At 49.1% G+C, this 14,131-nt stretch overlaps 1 protein-coding gene across 1 annotated transcript in view; it reads left to right on the forward strand.

Moving 5' to 3' along the window:
- The first annotated feature begins 626 nt into the window (after positions 1-626).
- SCARB2 (scavenger receptor class B member 2) overlaps positions 627-14,131 on the forward strand; it is a 39,935-nt gene continuing 26,430 nt past the window's right edge. The window contains exon 1 of the mRNA XM_077301132.1: positions 627-977. Coding sequence (XP_077157247.1) covers positions 858-977 — 120 coding nt within the window. The 5' untranslated portion in view covers positions 627-857. The remainder of the gene's footprint in view (positions 978-14,131) is intronic.

Below are 14,131 nucleotides of genomic sequence, written 5' to 3' on the forward strand. Positions count from 1 at the left end.
GGTTTCTTTCTCTTTTTGTGTAACACTACAAACCGTCCCTTTTGTCTGTACTTGCTTGTACCACCTGGAGGCTGGCAACCCTTCCAAAGCAGCCCTCCTCTCCAGGGAGAGCTGATCCCCATTGTCTGGAGAACAGCTTCAATTCCGGAAGATCTCCAGGCGCCACCTGGAGACTGGCAACATAGTGCCCCTGTAGGGACCCAGAAGGCTGAGCCATGCCCTTGGGGAGACCCCAACAAAAGGTCCTAAAGGAACCAGCCCACAAGAACCCCTCCAGGGCCTCCAAACCAAAGACTGAGCGCACACTGGGTGGGGTGGTGGGACCTGGAGATCCCAAAGAAATATGGCTCATTTTCAGACGACAGATAGCATTCTGCTTCCAGGTGGGGCCTGGGGATCCCCTGCAATGACAACTCCTCTCCAGACTGCAGAGCTGCGTTCCCTGGGAGACACCGGATCCATCGGAAGGTGGACTCCACGGCGTTATACTCCGCTGAGGTCCCTCCCCGCCCCTCTTGGCTCCATCCCCAAAGCCTCCCGGTCTCCCCAAGCCCAAGGCGGCCGTGCGAGCGCACGCCAAGCGGCGCGCCTTCCCTCCCTCGCTCCGCTGGGCTCCAGGGCCTGCCTGGCCGCCTTCTCGGAAGCAGCCTGGCCCTGGCCCGGCCCCTCCGACGGCGAGAGCCAATCCGGCTTCCCTCCGCCCCCGCCGGCCGCAGGAGGCGCTTGCCGGGCCGGAGCCCGCTGCGGGGAGTCGCCCCGTCGGAAGCCCCTGCGCAGCGCGCCCGCCCGCCCGCCTGCGTCCCTGCCCGGGAGGAGCCGCCTCTGCCGCGCCGCGCCCGCAATCTGCTCGCGCCGCCATGGCCAAGCGCTGGTGCCACGGCGTCCTCGCCCTCGGGGCCGTGTCCCTGCTGATCGTCGGCATGGCTCTGCTGCTGACCCGCGTCCTGCAGGCGGCCGTCGACCGGCAGGTGCAGGAGGTGAGAGAGAGCGCAGCGCTGCCGGGGGCGGGGAGGAAGAGGGAGCGGGATGCGCCCCCAGGATGCGCCCCCTGGCCGCCCGAATGCTCTCCGGGTCGCAAAGGGCCCTCCGGGGGATCTCTCCCGGGGCAGGTGGGATGCCAGCCTCCGGGGGGGTGGGAGGCTGGACCCGGGGATCCCCTGGAATTGTAGCACCTCTCCGGTCGACAGAGACCAACAGTTCCCAGGGGAGGGGGGAGAAATGGGTGCTTGGGAGCAGTGGTGGCTAAACTGACCCGTGTCAGGTGCCCTTGGACTACAATGACCATGAGCCCCTGCCAGCACTTATGGACGTTTGGAGCCCCCCCTCCCACCGTTTGAACACCCCTGGTTTGGAGGCATTGCGTCCGTGCCCTCCCCGGGTATCCATGAGTTTCCCAAGCTGGAGCTGGTAGCTTTACCCCCCTCCATCCCCACTAAGGAGGCGGGGAGGGGAATAAAGGACCTTGCGTTTTCTTTCTGTCCGAACACTTTCCGTTTGCAAATGGCCCTGGGGGTATGGAGGTGTCCTGATGGCTCAAAGCAGTGGTTCTCAACCTTCGTAATGCCGTGACCCTTTAATACAGTTCCTCACGTTGCGGTGACCCCCCAACCATAAAATTAGGCAAGGGTTCTTTCACAGGAATTGTCGAAACTGACCAATGGCGTGAAGATCCATTGCTCATGACTGTATATAAATTGTTTTGTTTTTTTTCCCCTGGGGTTTCTCAGTTCAGTTCTGCCTCTTGTCCCACCACGCTGATCTTGCTCTTTTCCGCTGCTCCAGACAGACGAACGCTCTATCTCGATCTACCCCGCAAGGCTGCTGTGTGGATGGCGCCCTCCCCTGGCCAAGCTGCTTGCCCCGCCGCGACCCCTTTGAAAGGGTCGTTTGACCCCCAAAGGGGTCCCAGTCCCCAGGTTGAGAATCACTGGTGTAAAGGACTGTGGTCTACCAGAGCACTGACCCATATTAAAAAAAAGCCCTGGCCCGTTTGGAAAAGGTCCTGTTTTAAAAACCCAGACTCTTGTGACAATTTGCTGCCTTATTGCCCCCGTCCTCTTTCCCTCCCTGCGAATCTCTGGCGATCCAGGGTATTCTTGCTTTTATTGGCTTCTGAGGGATCAATATTGGGAGTTCAGTGTCCGTCAGCTTCTCAGCCCCGGTTTTGTCATCATAAACTGACCTCCCTGACCTGTTGCCAAAATAGGGTTTACATTATGCAAGTGGATGGTGCCAGAAAGGTAAGCAGAGAAATCAAGTGGACTCCCTTCTTCCCCTCCCCCCGACCTCCATTTGAGCTGCGAGGCGACACCCCTGCCTGGCGGTCCTTCCACTTTGGGAGTCTGCGTGGGACATGGCTCCATGTCGCAAAACTCAGACCGTTTATGTGCTCACGTAAATGACCCTTAAAAGTGTGGGCAGGGATTTGTGCTGATGCACTCTGTGCACGGAAGTCAGCTGGTGGTATTGAGACCGTCCTGCCTTCCAGGGCTGTTGTAAGAATTGCTGACTCAGTGCCGGTAATGCTCTGGGAACACCGGTGGAAACCAAGCCGTGAGTGCCAAGCGATGGGATTAAAAACGGCAGGCTTTCGTGCGGAGGTTCCGCACAAATGGTGCGTTTGTGCGTCTATCCCTGCATGAGTCATCCTAGCTAGTAGGGCCAAATGTGGAGATTGCAAACCATATTGCAAAAGGGAAGGAGGGACCGTGGAAGCCTGAGAAGTTGAGGAGGAGGAGGAGGAGGAGGGAGACGCAGGCTTCTACTTGCCAGATGTTGTTTTGGTGATAAGATTCTGTGACATCAGAGCTGAGCCTTAGGAACAGACATTGTTTGCAAGGATTTTAGTGTCTGTTATTGGTCTTGGTTGCATGCTTGTTGTACACTGAGGCGTGTGAGTGACCTGATCCTCTGGATCTGAAACCACGGACAGTCCATGAAGCGTGGCAAGACCACGCCGAGAACTCTTTTGGGCTGGATTTCTGCTTCCCATCCTGCAAACAAGTGTCCCCAGGCTGTTGTACCCCGCGCATGTCCTCGAGAGTGCCATTGGACACAGTAGGCCGTGCGACCCAGCATGCGGTTAAGAGCGCTGGACTCTGGAGAACATGATTTGATTCCTCCCTCCTGCTCCAAGTGCAGCCAGCTGGGTGACCTTGGGGGCCAGTTACAGTTCTCTCCAAACTCTCTCCGCCCCGCCTACCTCGCAAGGTGCCTGTTTTGGAGAGAGGAAGGGACGGTGATCGTAAGCCGCTTTGAGACTCGGTCGGGTAGAGACAAAAAGAAGGTATAAAAACCTTCTTCTTGGAAGTAACTGTAGAGAAAAGCAGGTTATAAAATACTCATCCTTCTTCTTCATCCCCGTGCATAGAATTCGAACACAGATCTCGCCTCCTATCAGCAAAACAGGTGTTCTATTGTAACAGGAGCCGAAACCGGCCCAAGGGAGAACGTGGGAATAGTTACCAGCCTATTGGGGTGGGTGGATGGATGAATCTGATATGCAATGGAGTCTTATACTCTGTTAACGAAATCTGAACACAAACTAGGGGAAAGTGGGGCAGTGCATGCTTTATACCCGAAGGATAGATTAACACGTATTTATCTGAAGGAGACAATTTGAAATGTTTTGCTAGCGGCTGGAATAAGAGATGTGTAATTCATAAGGCTTCCAGTGTTCTGATTTATGGCTGGCTATCACAGTGAGGCTCCTGGGTCCTTCTTGTGTAGCTCTCTAATTTATATTTTGATTGTGGGTAGCCATTGGATTGTCCTATTCCTCATATGCATATCTTCCCATGCAATTGTAATGCAATTTATCTGCCATTAGATTCAGGTGGGTAGCTGTGTTGCTCCGAAGCAGCAGAACAAAATCTGAGTCCAGCGGCACCTGGAGGGGCAGCCGAGTTTTATTCAAAGTATAGAAACTTTCCTGTGCATGCACACTTCTTCACGACATTGGAGGAAGTGTTTATGCACATGAAAGCTTATACCAGGGGTAGTCAAACTGCAGCCCTCCAGATGTCCATGGACTACAATTCCCAGAAGCCCCTGCCAGCGAATGCTGGCAGGGGATTCTGGGAATTGTAGTCCATGGACATCTGGAGGGCCGCAGTTTGACTACCCCTGGCTTACACCTTGAATAAGGGTTGGTTGTTCTTCAAGGTGCCGCTGGACCCAGATTTCGTTTTTCGATGCAGTTGTATAAGATTTTCAAAACAGATTTGAATTCTTTTATATCGTCAGCAGTGGGCAGTTTCCTCTCCCTTTTGTGCTCCTGCAGTTTTTGGTAGGTTGACTCAGCTTCCGGTGTTCATGACCACGTAACCACTTTGAATTTATGTGACACACTTTTCATCATTACAACTAATTAAAATACCACAAACTGGCATGCAAGCTTTCCAGTTCTCCAAAATACTAGATCAGGCCAAATGGTTAAAAAAAAAGGGGGGGGGGAAGAAAATTCGGGCTTCTGCCTGGATAGAATCTCAACTGAATTCTGGATCAGGCTTAAAGGTTTTGTTTCTTAGCTTCAAGGCCATACGCCGTCTGGGCCCAGTGTGTCTGAGAGACCGCCTCTCCGTCTATACTGCCCAAAAGAGCATTATGCTCTGCCACCGCCAACTGGCTGATGATTCCTGGCCCCCAAAAAGCACATAAGTCCTCAAAAAGGCCAGAGCTTTTCCTGTCCTGGCCCCCACCTGGTGGAATGAGTCCCCTGAAGAGATCAGGGCCCTGCCTGAACACCCAGAATTTTGCAGGGCCTGCTAAAGGGAGCTCCTCCGCCAGGCATTTGCCTGAGACCAACCAAACCCAAATATCATCCACAGGTCCCCCTCAGACATCCCCTCCATGGCCTGAACCAGTCTGACCTCTCTGGAGGCCTTAGCCAAGTTACCGTTCTTGTTATATCGTTGTTGTTTAAGATCATTGTGTTATTTAGAACCACTGTTAGATTATTGTTATTGTATTTGTCTATGTTATATGTTAGGCCGTTCCATGTACCCCCCCCCCATGATGTTATATGTAAACTGCCCTGAGCCGTATAGAAATCTAAGAAAGAAAGAAAGAAAGAAAGAAAGAAAGAAAGAAAGAAAGAAAGAAAGAAAGAAAGAAAGAAAGAAAGAAAGAAAGAAAGAAAGAAAGAAAGAAAGAGAAATATATATACTGATCTCCCTTGTGGCTCAGGGCAGTTTACATTTGAACTGGTGACACAATACAAGGAAACATTGTTTGTGATCCAATATGAAGAAAAACATTCAAATTGGGAACGCATAACGTAGCTAACGGCATAACGCTTAGCGGTAGACTGTTTAATATTTTTAATGATTAACATTTCATGGAGTTGGAAGGAGCCAGGCAGGCCATCTAGTCCAACCACCTGCTCAATGCAGGATCAGGCTCAAGTATCTAGGATAAGTAGCTGACCAGTGAGGGGTAGCTGTCCAGTGCTTGAAGACCACCAGTGAAGGGGAGCTCACCACCTCCTTAGGCAGCCCATTCCACTGCTGAACTTCTCAGACTGAATTTCCCCCCTGATATTTAGCTGGTACCATTCTACACATAGTTTAAGGCAATATTGGCGGGTCCTAATCTCTGGTGTCATCAGGAACCTTTCCCTGCCCTCTTTTAAGTGACAACCTTTCAGATACTTCAAGCCATTGTGTCTCCTCTTGACCCCTTCTTCTCCAGGATGAACATTCCCATGTCCCCCAGCCATTCCTCATAGGGCTTGGCCTCCGTCTCAGTACATTATGTGAACTGTCACTGTCACCTGCCACCCCCTTGAACCTTCGCAGAAACAGCCTTGCCTTCAGATATCTATCTAGCCTCTGCTTAAAAATCTCCAAAGATGGAGAACCCACCACCTCCCGAGGAAGCCTGTTCCACTGAGGAACCGCTCTGACTGCCAGGAACTTCTTCCAGAAGTTTAGATGGAATTTCTTTTAAATTAATTTCATCCCATTGGTTCTGGTCCGTCCCTCCGGGGCAAGAGAGAATAACTCTGCTCCATCCTCTACATGGCACTCTTTTAAATACTTGAAGATGGTTATCAGATCCCCTCTCAGTCGTCTCCTCTCCAGGTTAAACAGATCTTTCCTCCTACGTCTTGGTCTCCAAACCCCTCACCATCTTTGTTGCCCTCCTCTGGACACGCTCCAGTTGGTCTACATCCCTCTTCAACTGGGGTGGCCAAAACTGAACACAGTGCTCCAAGTAAGGCCAAACCAGAGCAGAGCAAAGTGGTACCATTTCATTTTATTCAGTTTAGACCAGTTCTCAAGCCTATGAAGATCATCCTGTATTCTGATTCTGTCTTCTGTCCCTCCCAGTTTAATATACTCTATAAATTTAATAAGTATGCCCTTTAATCCCTCATCCAAATAATTTGTAAATATGTGGAACAACACAGGCCCCAGGACAGATCCCAAGGGCACTCCACTTGTGGCTCTTCTCCAAGAGGATGCTGAACCATTGACAAGTACCCTTGGGGCATGATCTGTCAACTTAGCCTGTCAAAGTTGTGGTTCTCAGTCTACTCAAGACCTTTGGGCTGTAAGATAAGAAGGAACTTCTCTTGGGAGCATCATGCAGATCTCTGTCAGTTTGCAAGGCAGAGTCAAAATCAAGCAGGCCGTTCATTTGTGTACATATGTGAGAGGAAGAAAATGATCCGTGGTGGTGGAGATCTTGTGGTCCTCCAGATGTCCATGGACTACAATTCCCATGAGCCCCTGCCAGCGTTTGTGGAGCATTTGAACTCCTGCCCGCTCCTTCGGATGATGACATATTGTTTTCTGCTCGCACTCACCCAAAAGACAGTAGAGCAAGATGGTGTTAATAGTTGTAGGTGGAAAGTTAACGGCTGTCATCCCCAGCTGTGGTATTTTTCACGCCCATTTCACACGTAAACAGGACAATTCCTGCGGCCAATTGTATGCTTTAGATGTGCCCAGAGAGCGCCCATATAATTTGAGATTAAATGATCTAAAGATTAAGAAATTCAGCAGAGAAAACAGTGTAGTATGATGGGAGTTGCCACATCCTGTCCCAGTTTGTACAATTACAGAGCTGTCTCAAAGCGCGTACGTTGCCCCAGGTTGCTCGAAGGAAAGGTGGAGCAAAATACATGGTGCCAACTTTCAGAGGAAGGTCAGGCTCCTCTCTCTAGTTTGGAACCATCCGGGGCCAGCCCTAGAGGAGAAGAACAATTCACCCAGTGACTTGGGTGAATTATTAAGGAACGTGGTGCACCCTGATATAACAAAGTTATATTCCGTGTATAGCAAAGTTTGAACCCAGTGGCACCTTAAAGGCCAGCAGCGTGTTTATCCTAGATAGAATCTTTCATGTGCAAGCATACTTCTGAAGCTTCTAATCCGGCAAGCCAGGTTTGATTCCCCACTCCTCTCCGTGCAGCCAGCTGGGGGACCTTGGGATAGTCACAGTCCTGTTAGAGCTGTTCTCGCAGAGCAGTTCTGTCAGAGCTCTCAGACCCACCTACCTCACAGGGTGTCTGTTGTGGGGAGAAGGAAAGGTGGTTGTGAGCCTCTTTGAGACACAGGAGGCCTGCTGGTTGACCTTGGACCAGTCCCAGTTCTCTCAGGACTCTCTCAGTCTCACCTAACTCGCAGGGTGCCTGTGGTGGGGAAAGGAAGGGAAGGCGACTGTAAGCCGGTTTGAGACTCTTTCTGGTAGAGAAAAGCGGGATATAAAAACCAACTCATTCTCAGACCAACACGGCTGCCCACCTGAATCTGCCTACTATGTAGAGTTTCCTGTGAGTAAGATCCTGCTGTGTAATTTTGCCTCTTTGAATGTGTCGTACTAACAGTTTGCTTCAGGTTATTTTCATATTTCCGGTTGGTTCTGCAACCCAGATCTCATTTCATTGTTTATGGAATTCTCATCTTGTGGTTATTATTGTCTCATCTCAATTTGTATAATCTGCTTTGCGTCTCAGAAAGGCAGAGTCATGGAGGCGTGCACTGTATAACATGGTTCGTAGGAAAAGTGAACTGAAGTCCCAGGAGCCACCGGGCTCTACTCCTTCCCCCCTGTTTCCCCTCCCAGTAGTGTATTCCCAGGTAGTGTTTTATTATTATTATTATATTTATAGACCACTGCTCTGGGCTAGCCATCTCTCAGCGGTTAACAACATAAATTAAAACAACAGTCGAAAACAGAACCAGTCCTGCTGTCCCCACACGCACTGCAGTACCCCCCCCCCCCGTAGGCAAATTTCTCAGAGGGGGTGCCAGAGATTGATTCTTAGAGGAGGGGCTCATGATCTTCCCTCAACCAAATGGCTGACGGAAGAGCTCCGTCTTACAGGCCCCGAGGAACTGTGTAAGTTCCGTCAGGGCCCTTAGCTCTTCTGGGAGCTCCTTCCCCCAGGCCCTGGACAAGGCCAGGTGCACTTCTCACGGCCCAAGTAGAAAGTGTCTCCTGTTCTGTGTGTGGTGGCTTTTGCGAGTAGTTCTGTCAGCCTTTTGGCCTTTTGGCCACTGGGCATAGAAATGTACATTTCACTTTGTTCTAGCTGTACTTTGAAGATAAAAGCCCTTCTTCCGTGGCTGGGGGTATTCTATATGTATACTAAGACTGGCCGAACCAGTTGTTTCTTGCCGTCATATCTTTCAAGATACTCCAGATGTACCCTCTTAGACTTAATAAACAACTCTGAAGTCTTTTCTATGGAGAATGATTCAGGTGTCTTGCCTCCTCCTTCGAGGGAAGCGCGTTTGGCCTCAACCAGGGCCAGGGCCTTTTTGGTCCTGGCCCCGACCTGGTGGAATCACTGGCAGTCTTCAAGCAAAGGTTGGATACACACTTTTCTTGGATGCTTTAGGATGTTTAGGGCTGATCCTGCGTTGAGCAGGGGGTTGGACTAGATGGCCTGCATGGCCCCTTCCAACTCTATGATTCTAGGATTCTATGATTCTATGAATGAGCTCCTGGGTGAGTTGTGAGCCCTGCGGGAACTTCCGGCATTCCGCAGGGCCTGCAAAACAGCTGTTCCACCAGGTCTGTGATTGAGGCTGGGGTAGTGAGGAAGATCACCCCCCCCCAAAAAAAAAACCTCCCTAGTCAGCCAGCAGCTAGTTTTATAATCTGACCCTTCTTTCCATCCCTCCAGAGATGGAGGTAAGGTGGGGAATGGGGAAGTTTTTTTGGACTTCTTACTGCCATGTCGTTTGGATTTTATTGTACTTGTTGTCTGTTTAATGGGGCTTTACAGGAGTTTTTATTGGACGTTTGTAACCCACCACAATCCGGTCTCAGGAGTGGCGGGAAATAAAATGGATGGATGGATGGATGGATGGAGAGATAGATAGATAGATAGATAGATAGATAGATAGATAGATAGATAGATAGATAGATAGATAGATAGATAGATAGATAGATAGATAGATAGATAGATAGATGTAGCTGTGGGACGCAGGTTCACTTCAGCCTGATGGAAAAGAAGAAGAAGGGTTCTTATATGCCGCTTTTCCCTACCCGAAGGAGGCTCAAAGCGGCTTACAGTCGCCTTCCCTTTCCTCTCCCCACAACAGACAGTTTTATCAGTGCTGTGTGAGCCCAAGGTCACCCAGCTGGCTGCATGTGGGGGAGCACAGAATCAAACCCGGCATGCCAAACTAGAAGTCCGCACTCCTAACCACTAAACCAAACTGGTGCAGCCAGGCGGGCCTCCCACCCACAAGCCTGAGGTGGGTCCCGGCCCCTTGATGCAGCACTCCCTGAAGTGGCAGAGAGAGCCTGCTCCATAGCTGGCACCCAGTGGAAGGAGTCAGGTGCTTGGGGTCACTGCTGCGTAGTTGCCCAACACCACCCTGACTTTCCCTGGCCAAGGCCTCCCTCCCTGAAGCCCGTTGCATTGGGCTCGCTTGATCCTGTCGCTTTTTCTCCAGCCTGGAGATTTGGGGTCTGCACCGACTCGCTGCCGCAAAGTTAAAAGTGTGGCCAGGCACTTCATAGTCTGGCTTCGCTGACTTCCGTAGATGTACAAGGGTGCAGGTTGTACAAGGGTGCAGGCGCTTTGTGTCATGAGCCCTTGGCAGCGTCTGTTTGTTTACTTTGTGAAATACAAGTCAAGTAGCTTGTAGCGTTTGGGAGAAGGCGTTCGGTGATATCCTTGGATGCCTTGCCAAATGTTTGAGAGAGGAGAGAGAGAGAGAGAGAGAGAGAGAGAGAGAGAGTAACCTGGATCATGACAGGCAGACTATAAATCAGGGGTAGTCAAACTGCGGCCCTCCAGATGTCCATGGACTACAATTCCCAGAAGCCCCTGCCAGCATTTGCTGGCAGGGGCTGCTGGGAATTGTAGTCCATGGACATCTGGAGGGCCGCAGTTTGACTACCCCTGCTATAAATAAATAATCTTTCTCACTCTCTGAATTCCTTAACTGGTAGGGACTTCAATAGTGTCACAGAGACCGTCTTCTGTTGCATGGAAGCCAGTTGTAATCCCAGGAGACCTCCTGCCATCCCCTGGAGCAGCCTAGCTCAACTTTTTAACCACTGAGAAACCCCTGAAACGTTTTTCAGGCCCAGAGAAACCCCAGAAGTGGCAAAATCAAGCAGAATATGGTGGGGAAGCAGAGCTGTGGACATGTCCACCCAGGGTCCCTCCCCTTTCCGCCCCTTCCAGGCCCATCATTGGCCATTTTGGGAGGGGTGTGTGTGTGAGTCAGCATGACCATATATGGTCGTATCACCCGAAAAATGTTTTAAACTTTAAAAACAAATATTAAAAATGAATTAATTCCCATTCATTTGGGAAACCCTTCCAGGGTTAGAAAGAAACCCCTGACCCGGAAGTTAGTACAAAACAAAAAGCTACACAGTGTCAGTCTGTATAAAAGAGAAATGCAGCCCTGTGTAGCTGAATTCACGCCAACTACTGGACCAGTCCTATTAGAGCTGTTCTCACAGAGCAGTTCTGTCCAAGCTCTCTCAGCATCACTGACCTCACAGGCTGTCGTTGTGGGGAGAGGAACGGAAGGCAATTGAAAGCCGCTTTGAGACTGGTGAAATGAGCTTCCTGAGGAGATCAGGGCCCTGACGGAGCCAAAACAGTTCCCGCAGGGCCTGCAAAAAGGAGCTCTCCCGCCAGGCATTTGGCTGAGCCCTGGCATAACCAACAATGTCTGAAGGGCCCCTGCTCCCTCCGTCCCAGACCTCCATCAGTGCACTCTGGACCTGTTTGCACTGTTGCATTGTTGCATTGTTTGCACTGTTGCAATGATCAGTTATTAGTATTATTATTACGGTTATTTATATGTTATGGACTGTTTCATGTATTGTTTATACGTTTTTATGTAAACCGCCCTGAGCCTCCGGGGAGGGCGGCATATATAAATATAATAAATAAATATAAATAAATAAACTCTTAGAAGCATAGAGTTGGAAGGGAACTCCAGGGTCATCTAGTCCAGTGGTATTCAACCCGTGGTCCTCCAGATGTTCATGGACTACAATTCCCATGAGCCCCTGCCAGCATTTGCTGGCAGGGGCTCATGGGAATTGTAGTCCATGAACATCTGGAAGACCACAGGTTGACTACCCCTGAACTAGTCCAGCCCCCTGCACAATGCAGGAACTCACAACTTTCTGCCTACCCACAGTGACCCCAATTTATCCCCCCCAAAAAACATATTTTTTTCCAGAATCCAGCCTGGCCTGGAGGAAATTCACCACAGTGGCAATCAGCAGTTCCCTGGTTATGCAAACCGGGCTTGACCTTGTTAGATTCTGAGACCTGATCAAATTGGGCTACCCAGGTCAGAGCAGCTGCTCTTTTACCTTGTCTCAAAAGGGCAAATTACATACTGGCCTTAATTGTCCAAGACCTTTTTATCTAAAGACGTTTCTTCAGTAAGGATTTTAATCACTGCCTTCTGACGCAGTTTCAGGAAGATGCTTCCAACTGAAGAGGCATTTATTGCGTTCACCAAATAAACAAAGAAACCCGGGTCTTACCACTATATAATTTCAGTAACCTGCAAGGCCGAGAATCTGGTTCACAGGTGTGGGAGCCTTCAGGACACAGGTGAGGGAGCCTTCCAGAACTGTGCTGGAAGATCAATCAAACTCATATAATCAGAGATGCACCCTTGAGTGCATGGAATTCATGATGGGGCTTACTTAGTCTCTCAAACTCCAGGTTGATGTCTTCAGCTGATATTTAATGTGATAAGAATGCAAGAAATAATAACAAAACCTGTGGTATTATAATGCTCAAGGGAAATCCGAGGGCCGTTTTGCATGCGGAAAGTATAGCGAAAGGCTTACTTTTTGATGGCGCCATGTATTTATTTATTTATTTGTGTTTGCGTTTTGCGCAACGTCGCCAGCATCCAGCATCCCGGCAGCGAGAGAGCCAGGAGGTGAGGAATGGCCGGAGGCGCAACACAATTTTTTTCGATTTGCGGAATGGCCCCAAGTCTTGGCAGGACATCAAATATTGAAGGGGGAGACTAGTATAATTATATATAGAATTAGATGTTATATCAAGCCAGTGTAATGTAGTGGCTAAGAGCGGTGGTTTCTAATCTGGTGTGCCGGGTTTGATTCCCCACATGCAGCCAGCTGGGTGACCTTGGGTTAGTCACAGCCCTGATAGTTATGTTCTCACAGTGCAGTCCTGCCAGTACTGTCTCAGCCTCACCTACCTTGCAAGGTGTCTGTTGTAGGGAGAGGAAGGGAAGACGACTGGAAGCCACTTTGTGACTCCTTCAGGTAGTGAAAAGCGGGGTATAAAAACAATTCTATTTCTTATTCTCTGCAATATATTTGTCGATATTTAATTTGTGTTGAATTTTTATTCTGAATTATAGTGAAATAAGGTTTTGGTTTGAATGAGAGCAGCAGTTAAATTTATAGTGATAAATATATTAAAAGAAGAAATCTTTCAATTCTCTGCAGAATTCTAAGTTGTATTGAGGTATTTGGGATCGGAGGTGAATTTTCTCCAGTCCAAGCTGGATTCTGGAGGTTTTCGGTGGAAGGATTACTTGGGCATGAAATTGGGGTCACCATGGGTGGGCAGGTAGTTGTGAGTTCCTGCATTGTGCAGTGGGTTGGACTAGATGACCTCAGAGGTCCCTTCCAACTCAGTGATTCTATAATTTTCTGTCTTTGCAATTCTATCAATCTTTGATTTATGCTGAATTATTTTGAGTTATTTATTATATTTATATACTGCCCTCCCCTGAGGCTCAGGGCGGTTTACATGGAACTGGAGAAAAAACAGTACAGTTAACATGATAAATTGAAAAATAGTGAAAGTCATAACAGGAGAACAATAACATAATGGAACAAGCATGGTGAGATCATCAATTTTAACTGTAACATACTGATGACCCCGTGGGATGGACATGTTGGTGGTGGTTCTCATGGGAAGGGGGTTCAGGGGCCAATGGGAAGAGATTCAATTCAGGTCGACCCCAACCAAAAGCCTTATAGCATAATAAGGTTTTGTTCAAATGCCAATATGGATGTTTAGATATACATAACCTGTAAAACAAATATTGAAATGTAGTAATAATAGTTTGGGCACGGGGATGGTATAGTATTAAACTATGTTAAATATTACGTGAAGTATTAAAAGATGTCTAGATTTAAATTAGAGGTAACTGGGGTGATGTGAAGAATAGAAGAAGGTAATTTAAATATTTATTGTTCTATCATATAATGGTCCCTAAATCTTACGTAAAATCTTTTCTTTTCCTGTATGTCTATTTACTTTCTTTTAAAAAATGTTAACAACAGGTTTAAAATACAAACTGAGAATTAGAAAACCTACACATAATAAACTGAAACATAAATCCCCTCCCTCGGTGCCATTCCCAGGTAGATGTAAATTTGAGATAATTGGAGGGTATCTGTAGAACAGTGGTCCCCAATCCCCGGGCCACAGCCCGGTGCCAGGCCGTGAAGGCCTCAGCGCCGGGTCGTGGCTCCCTCTGCCCGCTCCCTCTCCCCGCGGCTCCCCTCTCCCTCTCCTCGCATGCGCGGGGCCCCGGGTCACCCTCTCCCCCTACCCCGTGGCAGCGGTCCGCAGCCATGGAAAGGTTGCAGACCGCTGCAGTAGAGGATCCCAAAATATCCCTTTAGCCTAGCC

This window comes from Paroedura picta, chromosome 10 (assembly GCF_049243985.1).
Source record: "Paroedura picta isolate Pp20150507F chromosome 10, Ppicta_v3.0, whole genome shotgun sequence".
Taxonomy (NCBI): domain Eukaryota; kingdom Metazoa; phylum Chordata; class Lepidosauria; order Squamata; family Gekkonidae; genus Paroedura; species Paroedura picta.